Source organism: Lottia gigantea (assembly GCF_000327385.1).
Source record: "Lottia gigantea unplaced genomic scaffold LOTGIsca_55, whole genome shotgun sequence".
NCBI lineage: Eukaryota > Metazoa > Mollusca > Gastropoda > Lottiidae > Lottia > Lottia gigantea.
The window spans coordinates 458,065-468,283 of NW_008709889.1; the positions used below are offsets into that span (position 1 = coordinate 458,065).

The following is a 10,219-nucleotide window of genomic DNA, read 5'->3' on the forward strand; positions in this document are numbered from 1 at the left end:
TAAACAAACCTTTAAAGCCGGAAGATAATTTAGAGTTATCTACCATTTCCTACTTCCTGTGAAAATGTAAACAAAAGGGCATGAGACTCGTTTCTCTACTAATAGAAATGAAAAATTAAATACCAGTATCAAAAATTGTATAGGCCTATTCGATTATATAAAACTATCATTATCCATTTTGAATAAGCAACAGATTAAAGTGGTATTAAGCTATTATACAAAATGTAACATTCATGACATAAGTAAATCAACAATGTATTTTACATGATTAAGTAGTTTTACATGTTGTGTAGCTATGGCATAGTTGAACATGTAGGCTACAGGCATCTTTTTCTATCAATAGTCGACTATCTCTCTAATACTATTATAGAGAAAGTCAACTATTGACAGAAACAGATGCCTGTGATGTAGGCCTATGGTTTAAGCTTACCTCTGTTTTTTCCTAAAACTTTATTTTAGAACCAAAGAAAAATGGTTTTGGACGAAGCACAGTAATATAAATAATAATCAACATGCCTACATGTACTCAATGTGGAGGAGATGATTTTTTTGAAGATTGTGGCAATTTTTATTGTCAAGTCTGTCAGGTTCAGTCACAGGTAAAATTGATTTGATTTTTAACAAGTACAGTCAAGTAACCTAATTTCGTGGAAACCTATTATTCGTGGATTTCCGGAAAGGATTAATAATTTACATGTGCAACCTCGCATGACCTCCGCATTTGCTTGTTTTGATAAACATGGGTTTTCTCTACAATATCAGCTAGTAGAATGAATCCAGTAGTTTTAAGCAAGGTAAAATGTATTAATGTATACATTGACAAATACAAAATGGCGGATTTCACCAAACGTCACCATTTTTTATCGGCCGAATTTCCTTATAATCCCAAGCGGTAATCGGAATTCCAAGTGTCGTCTGCTAGAATATATTCCAATGAATGAAGTCACATGATCAACTAGCGGATTCTGTGTCAGCAGAAAATTTCTATGGAGCACAAAGTGGACCATATTCTTATGTTGTTTCAGTGACTTTTAGCAATAAATCATGCTACGTATCTTATTTTGTCAGTCACTATTTTTTTTTTTATCGTGGTTCTTTGAAGGAATTGTCACTAGTTATAATGAATTGATATTAAAGATAAATACTTAGAGAAATTAATTATACCACCCGGTATCCATACAACGTGTTTTTCTTGACTTATTTATAGATCAAACAATTTACACGAAAATTGGTAACACATTCTGCCGCCGTTGCCGAGTTGGTTGCTCATGAAATATAGGTCAAAGTGCAGGATTCATAAAGAAAATCGAAATAAACCAATTTTAATTATTTTGTAGGATATCTGAGGAAACATCTAAGACATAAAAAAAAATTTCGTTTTTTTATCTTTGACGAAATTCGGTGTTGAATCCTTATATCCACAAAAATAGGTTACACCACTGTAAAGTTTCATCCATGTGATATATAGCCAAGATATCCACGGCACTTACCTCCTAATTTAAACTTCAAACTCAATTGATAACACTGTTAATAATTCTTATTAGTAACTGTAAGTTGTGCAGTCTAATAAGATACTACCAAAGCAAATGAGATGATAAATTGACTTAATGAAAACATTATTTTTGTTTTGCAGGATATTCGAGTAGAAGAAACAGAATTTGAAGATGTCCACAATCTTATTTTAACAAGGACTCCAGCTCCTGTCTCTCAAACTGTTGAACCTCAAGGTTGGTTATTTTTTTACACCTTTAGCTAATAGTGTCTTCTTCTCAGCAATGATTTAGGCTTCACTGATCAACACTGATTTAGGCTTCACTGATCAGCACTGATTTAGGCTTCACTGATCAGCACTGATTTAGGCTTCACTGATCAGCACTGATTTAGGCTTCACTGATCAGCAATGATTTAGGCTTCACTGATCAGCACTGATTTAGGCTTCACTGATCAGCACTAATTTAGGCTTCACTGATCAGCAATGATTTAGGCTTCACTGATCAGCACTGATTTAGGCTTCACTGATCAGCAATGATTTAGGCTTCACTCTTCGGCACTGATTTAGGCTTCACTCTTCGGCACTGATTTAGGCTTCACTCTTCGGCACTGATTTAGGCTTCACTCTTCGGCACTTATTTAGGATTCACTCTTCAGCACTGATTTAGGCTTAAGATTGGGAACAGAGGGAAATGAATGCATAGAGGTGAGGATTAGACTTGTTTTAAATGCTCTAAGCTTTAATAGACATACGGTATTGTTTTATAGAGGAAAAAAACTTTGGACGTCCATGGACAATACAAGAAGGTTATCAGTGTGTCATGAAGAAACAAGTTGAAGCCTTGATTGAACTTGGTGCTGATCCCAAACTTGATGTAAGATTTTCTCTTATCTTTTTTAGGAATTTTATAACCCCTTAAGATTTATGTTTATAATTTTACCAATATAAACAAACAAAGATTAGAATCCAATATAAGGTGTATCCAAAAAATATTTTAGATTTGAAATCTTTATTCTTGTGTCAAGATCTTTATTAAGAGTTACAGCTTTGACATAACAAAGGCGCTGTGAAATTATTAAAATACACCAAAAATAATACGGTTTTGATTTTATTGTCTAATTCTTTTTTCAGGAAGTAGTATTTAGATTATGGGCAGCATATTTAAGTTCAATAGAAATTGCATTCTGTAAAAAAGAAAAGTTGATTCCATCATCAACTCATTTACTAGCCAGAGCACGGTATGATCTTCGTCATTTTATTATTATGGACCATTTTCCAGTCCAAATACTGTTCTGGATAAGTTCTTATATATGAAGCTTAAGTTCATGTATTGAGTAGAGATGTAGGATGGCAGGCAGCATATAGCCTATTGTCGAGTAGTTATGATCAAAACCATAAATGATTCCTTTAAATTTTCAACAGGATTTGAAGTTCAAACTTTGAACCTGTCAGTGAAGTAGGAAGGACAAGCTAACTTGGTGTCTGGTCATTTGGAAAAACATGGCCTGTTTGCTGCAGATTAGGGAATTAAAGGATCTCTAAAGCATTGGAAAACATAACTGATAATAATAATGCTACTATTCTGTAGATATCTATACTTCTGCCAATGCACACTGCAAGGTTCAAATTCTGTAAATAAAAAGTTGAAGAAAATTTATTTCATTTTAATTGTAGAGAAACCTCATGTGGGCCTATATCTAGACCTGTTGTATATAAGCCTCAGAAAAAATATCATTCAAGAGCTGAATCAAAACGTCAAATAGTAAGTTATAGAAATGTTTCCTTACTCACTTTCCACATGTATAATATGGCAGCTATTTAAACATTTAATTTCTGATCTATAGCTGGTAAAAAGAAATCTTATGGTCTACAAATATAATAGAAGGGAAAGTTGTAGTTTCACCAACACAATACATCCTTTAATTCTGCTTTTGAATTTTTATAGAAAATCAAGTGTACAATTGTCAGTAAATATTATTTATACCTATTTCTTCATTCCAAGACAATAATAACATCAGTATTTCACTGTTGTCTGATAATGGATTGTGCTTTTAAATTAATGAATATATTGTGTATGTCATTTCTGCTCATTATGGTGCAAGTGCTGTTTTCTATATTTTCATTATCCAGATTCTCATATAAAATTCAATTTCTGTGAATGAATAAAATCTAATAAATTTTCAGGATGACCTTGAAATTACCCAAGAATTAGGTAGTGAAGAATTTTACCTTGGTGATCATCCAGTTGAAGAGGATTTCATTTTACGACAGCAAAAAAGGGTGAGAGGAATGTACTTTAATAAGACCATGATAGAAGTTAAACTTTTTTGTAATTAATGGCTTTCTGATTTGTATTTTGCAGCCATGTCTAATAACAGCTCTGTAACTGCAGTATTTTGATTTATAAGATAAAACGTTTTTCTGCTTTTGGATGGGGTCAATATGGTATGTCTCGCATTATTAAGTATTGATACATGTACTTTGGCATGATGTATCGATTCTCAGCATTACAGGATATATAGGTATAAAGTCTTCAATCTAGGACACCTTCACCTAATTACAAAGATTCATATATCTTATATGATGTAAAACAATATTTGGTTTTCTTTAGGCAGATCCAACAACATTTTTACCTGTAAGAAGTCGTTTAAAGTATAAAGTGGAGTGGATGAATTTAGCTGAAACATTATCATTTATATATCTTGGTTTATTATTTACTAGTAATCATATTACACCTTCAGAAATCATCAGGTTAGTCAGAAAACATCTTCTTACATCATCAGAATAAATCTTCTAATATCATCAGGTTAGTCAGAAAACACCTTCTTATATCATCAGGTTAGTCAGAATCAACCTTCTAATATCATCAGGTTAGTCAGAATACACCTTCTAATATCATCAGGTTAGTCAGAATACACCTTCTTATATCATCAGGTTAGTCAGAAAACACCTTTTTATATCATCAGGTTAGTCAGAATATACCTTCTAATATCATCAGGTTAGTCAGAATATACCCTCTAATATCATCAGGTTAGTCAGAATAATCCTTCTAATATCATCAGGTTAGTCAGAATATACCTTCTAATATCATCAGGTTAGTCAGTATACACCTTCTAATTTCATCATGTTAGTCAGAATACACCTAATATCATCAGGTTAGTCAGAAAACACCTTCTTATATCATCAGGTTAGTCAGAATAAACCTTCTAATATCATCAGGTTAGTCAGAATAAAATACACCTTCAGAAATCATCAGGTTAGTCAGAAAACACCTTCTTATATCATCAGGTTAGTCAGAATACACCTTCTAATATCATCCGGTTAGTCAGAATACACCTTCTAATATCATCAGGTTAGTCAGAATACACTTTCTAATTTCATCAGGTTAGTCAGAATACACCTTCTAATGTTATCAGGTTAGTCAGAATACACGTTCAGATATCATTTGGATATTCTATGGATTTGTTAACAGAGGAAATACGCAAACTTTAGAGTGGCTGTGGATACAAGGAAAGATTTTTTTTTTTGCCTTCTTTTGCATGTATTTGAATTATTTTTGAAAGTGTTTTACATATGTCTATCTTGTTTTGTTTTATAGTTTAATAGAAACTGATAGAATTCCTTATAAATCAGCCATCAGTTGTCTGAACCAAGATATGAAAATCTCTTCCCATGATGCTTATCTATTTAATAGCAAAGTGAGTGTAACACCCACAGTGGATATATATTGTTTTAAGTTTCAATCTGATAAGTATACAGATCTCAGTGTCTCATTTTGTGTTTTTGCTGAAGGCAATTGTTTAAATTGTATTCAGACTAATTTTGACCCAGTAGCATGTTAAATAGCTGTTTATAAATGTACAAAATGCAATAATGTGATCCTCTGAAACATAAAAAACCTAAAAACCACAACAAAAGAGCAAATTCTACATTTCAGACTTTGCCAACAACAGAAGGCTTGAGATGTATAACTGGACGTTTAGTAAGATTTTTAGGAATATATGAGTTACCACCCTTGCCAATAGACATCATAACAAATAATCTGCTCCTCAAGTTGGATCTACCAGGTGATCATTGAATTTTTTTTTGTTTTTATAACAAATTGCTATTTAATTTCAGAGATATAGGGGAGACAAGCATATTTTTATTACTGGGTTCACATTAATAAAAGATTGATCAAGCAAGATAGCAATGATAAACTCTATATAACATCTTATTGAATTATTGAAGGTGAAATGAACTGTTTGGTATTTAATCTAATGAAGAAAGTAGAACCTGATGTTACTATTGGTGATGATATCAAGGATATTGAAATGATATCAGCTTGTTATATTATTATGGTGTTAAAATTATATTTTGGTGTCAACGACTCAAGAGAGCAGTGGGTGGAATATTTTACTTGTTTTATATATTTGTCGCTTAAAACAATTAACAAATATGTGCTAAACTAAGGTCCAACATTGTTTTTAAACAAAATAATCTGGATTTAAAACTGTGGACATCTGATCGGATAGAATCAGATACTAAAATTACGCAACACCATTTTCAATGTAAGTTAAAATCAAAATTTGTTTACTTATTTCAATCCTGTAGACAAAATAGACACTTGTCACTTTACATGAAGACCCGTTAATATTTCCTGTATTTATGTGTATTTTTATATGAAATCTGTAAAGTTTTGTTTGTTATTTCAGTACGTTAACTGTATGTGCTAGACAACTATCTAAACTATTTCCAGGTAAAGTTTTTTTCACTTTTAGCCAATATATTTTTCCAATATATTACAGTGGTATAACCTATATTCGTGCATATAAGGATTCAATACCGAATTTCGTCAAAATTAAAAAACAGTTTTTTTTTTTTAATCCCTCGACCATATTTCAAGAGTAACCATCTCAACAACGGTTGCAAAATGGGTTACCTATTTTCATGTAAAAGAAAATTTTTCTGCCAACATGGAATCCGCTAGTTTGTCACATGACTTTGTTCACTGGAATATATTCTTGCAGAAGACGCTTGGAATTCCGATTACAGCTTGGGATTATGAGGAAATTTGGCAAATGAAAATTGTGATTTGGCAATAACTGAAATCCACCAGATAGATAATACATTTGACATTACTTTGAAATGATACGAAAAATTCTACAGGTTGACATTGTAGAGATAACCCATGTTATTTTGATCATTTGAATGTGATCAAGTTAAATCAGTATAATGAAAAGATTTTAGTAAGCTGTATTATACAGCTTTGTAGCATGATTGAGATAACTCTTCAACAAGTAACATAGTACTTATTAGTAGTAGAATACAGATATGATGTATTTTCTAGATGATAACTGGTTTGTTTGGGAGGAATGGCAGAGTCATATATCATCTAAATATAGAATAAAACAACAGATATTGTCATCTAATGATTTAGGGTAGGTTACAGAGCCAGTTATTGATTTATTGTTTAAATTTGTATATTATATCCACAAACACTCTAGATAGTTTTATATGGGAAAACATGATTTATATGTGGATAATAGAATTGTGTTAATTTGATTGCTAAACGAACTAGATTTAGATCAAGTTGATCGAAAACTTTGAATGCTTATTACATCAACTGCATTTTATTGTTCTTCAAATGGATATATGCTGAATGTGATGTTTTAATTGAAGTTGGAATGCAATTTGAATTGCTTGATATTTCAGAGAAAATCTAGAAAGGATTACAGATGTTGAGGAATTTGTAAATTTATATAAACATTCACATTCTGGTAAAAATAACATTGTTTTTAGGCAGAGTAAGTAGATCAATCACTTTATCAAAAATGCAGCCTTATTTTGTTTTAGTTCTGAAAACACAGACACAGTTCTGTAGATGTATAGTTTATTTTAGCATCAGAAGTATTAGCATCATTTAGTTCTTTAGCTGGAGTATCATTATGTAATTGGATACATGGGTTGATTGCAAATTAAAAAATCAGGAGATTATCAGATTTAAACTTTCTAGGTGTAACTGAGTTTTGTAAGTTGGAATAAATCCATGCTCAAAGGTATGATCTGAATACAATAATCATATTTTTCAGAAAACAGATGTAAAGGAATTGATGAAATTAACAACACATTAACAGAACTAGCCCAAAAGGCACGGAAAACTGAGAATGAACAAGAAAGCTCACAGGAAAATGACACTTCTGTAGATTTACTGAATAGTTTGTTGTCAAATGAGTCAGAGGAACAAAATGAATTAATAGCTATTCGTCTTAGATCTAGTTCTATTCATTATCTCAAATCATCAAACATTAATTATGGTAAACAAGGTATGAAGTCACCTATAAACCTAATATTAGTGTGTTTCCTCTAAAATTTCTTGAAGGTCCCAGTGGCTTAAAGAATTTAGTTGGAATTGTATAGCACATAGTAATGAAATAGAGAGATGACAGACAGAATCCATGCTCTGGAAGTAATGAAATAGAGAGCTGACAGACAGAATCCATGCTCTGGAAGTAATTAAATGGAGAGCTGACAGACAGAATCCATGCTCTAGAAGTAATGAAATAGAGAGGTGACAGACAGAATCCATGCTCTGAAAGTAATTAAATAGAGAGCTGACAGAATCCATGCTCTGGAAGTAATGAAATAGAGAGGTGACAGACAGAATCCATGCTCTGAAAGTAATTAAATAGAGAGCTGACAGACAGAATCCATGCTCTGGAAGTAATGAAATAGAGAGCTGACAAACAGAATCCATGCTCTGGAAGTAATGAAATAGAGAGATGACAGACAGAATCCATGCTCTGAAAGTAATTAATAGAGAGCTGACAGACAGAATCCATGCTCTGGAAGTAATTAAATAGAGAACTGACAGACAGAATCGATGCTCTGGAAGTAATTAAATAGAGCTGACAGACAGAATCCATGCTCTGGAAGTTCTTTAACTGGGTATTAACATGGTATGTCTTTTTTTTCTTTTTCAGATGATGTAATGCTATCACCATCTACACAGTTCAGTCCATCAGGTTCAGTTCAGAACACCGACAATGAGGATGTTCTTACTTCATCCAATCCACAGAACCATGAGAAGGGAGGTAATATACAACACTTCAACACCCAAAATTTGGACGTTGATCAGTGTGAGGAACTCAAAAAGATTTTAGAAAAAATTCAGGAAGATTCTGGCATTTATTCAGAATTTAGAGACCAAGTTCCAAATCGAACTCAAAAACTTTTTAAGACGCGCAAATTTGAACGACATATTTCATATGAATGGTTGCTAAGTGTGTTTTGTAAGATTTCAAAATGTCGTCTGGATAAACTGGAAAGATTTTTAAAACATTTCGAGCATTTTGTAATGGAGGGATCAGTGACTTCTGTTACAGCCGAGCAAAAATTTTTCAGAAATAAATTTTTAAAGGTTAAGAAAAAAGAAAGAGATGTGAAAAGTTTGAATGATTCAACAGATTCTTCCAGTGATCTCTCATCTACATCCAAACATCATAATTCAAGGCATCATCATTTGTTTGATTAAACTATTCTGTCAACAAGTAGTGTTATTTTAGAACAATTGTTAAAAGTGTTGAAGCATATAACAAAGGGAGAAGATTGCCTTCCTCAGACTCCAGTCAGGCCCGTAGCTTAGAAATTTTTTGTGCCCCTGGAAATACTTAGACCCCCCACGTCTTTGATCCCCTGGCCTGCATGGTTCCACTCATAGATGCAACTGTATTGTGGGGATAGTTAATAGGTACCAATACATTTTATTCCATTAGTTAGCTCCAATCTGAGATGGAAAATATTCTAATATGCTCTAACATGGTTTCATATCATGCATTTTTTAGTTGATTTAATTATTCGAGATCTCATGTGAGATTAGGCTGCTTTTCAAGTACATTTTTGGCAACTTGGTTACTGAAGTCAGCTATTAGAGGTCAATGTAGTCCGATACATTTATAAGGTATAAAACAGCAGTTATTTCCCTTCAATAAATTTGTATTCTGAACTTAGTGGAGTAAACTTAATACAATGTTAATTCGATTTGGCCACTTTCTTGGGTAGTCTGCTATTAAAGACACATCAAACGTTTTTTAAATTTGAAAAATAATCGAAAGAAACCAAAGATACGGCGCGATACCTTGGGGAATACGCATATTCACAGCAGGACGGTAGGTATAATGACCTCAACCACGCCTCGAGTCCATTACCGCAGCTAAACACCATACATTATTGCCCCATCGGATATATTACTTGCCTATCCGACAATCAAGTCTGCCCACGGGCAAAACAAAATTGGGTGCAGACTGAGCACGAGTTGTGTGTGAACAGACAACATAAAGGAAATATATAAGACATGTAAATGTGATATTTTAAATATCTAAGGCTAGGGTTCCGTGACTAGAAGTACCAATTATCTATAAAGGGTGTATTTTAAGTAAAATATTTTATGACCCGGGTCGACAGGAGTAGGCGGTATGTGGGTGAACAATATGATGTTTTTTGAAGATGTTTATAACACGACAGTACAAAAAGTTTTTTTTATAGGGTGTGGTGTTATTTATCTTGGCATTCCAGGTCCTAAGATTAATAATGATATACTTCATATATTATTATAGTATTATGTGGGTGTAAAGTTGCATTTTTATTTTGGAATTAGACAAGCATTTAAAGATGGGTAATCATTTTGCATATAACGGTGTAACATCATCATTGATTATACATCATCGTATCTTCAGGTGCGCACATGGG

The 10,219-nt window shown here is 32.6% G+C and overlaps 1 protein-coding gene across 1 annotated transcript; it reads left to right on the forward strand.

Annotated features, from left to right (window-relative positions):
* Positions 1 to 512: 512 nt before the first annotated feature.
* LOTGIDRAFT_166003 (hypothetical protein) lies at positions 513 to 9,005 on the forward strand (the record flags this gene model as incomplete). Its single annotated transcript, XM_009063049.1, has 16 exons — positions 513 to 599; positions 1,634 to 1,727; positions 2,260 to 2,366; positions 2,624 to 2,730; positions 3,167 to 3,254; positions 3,677 to 3,772; positions 4,104 to 4,243; positions 4,712 to 4,780; positions 5,091 to 5,190; positions 5,430 to 5,559; positions 5,723 to 5,873; positions 6,187 to 6,230; positions 6,822 to 6,912; positions 7,187 to 7,278; positions 7,564 to 7,797; positions 8,455 to 9,005. 16 exons carry the CDS (start codon positions 513 to 515, stop codon positions 9,003 to 9,005), a joined length of 2,181 nt encoding a protein of 726 aa, XP_009061297.1.
* Positions 9,006 to 10,219: the final 1,214 nt, after the last annotated feature.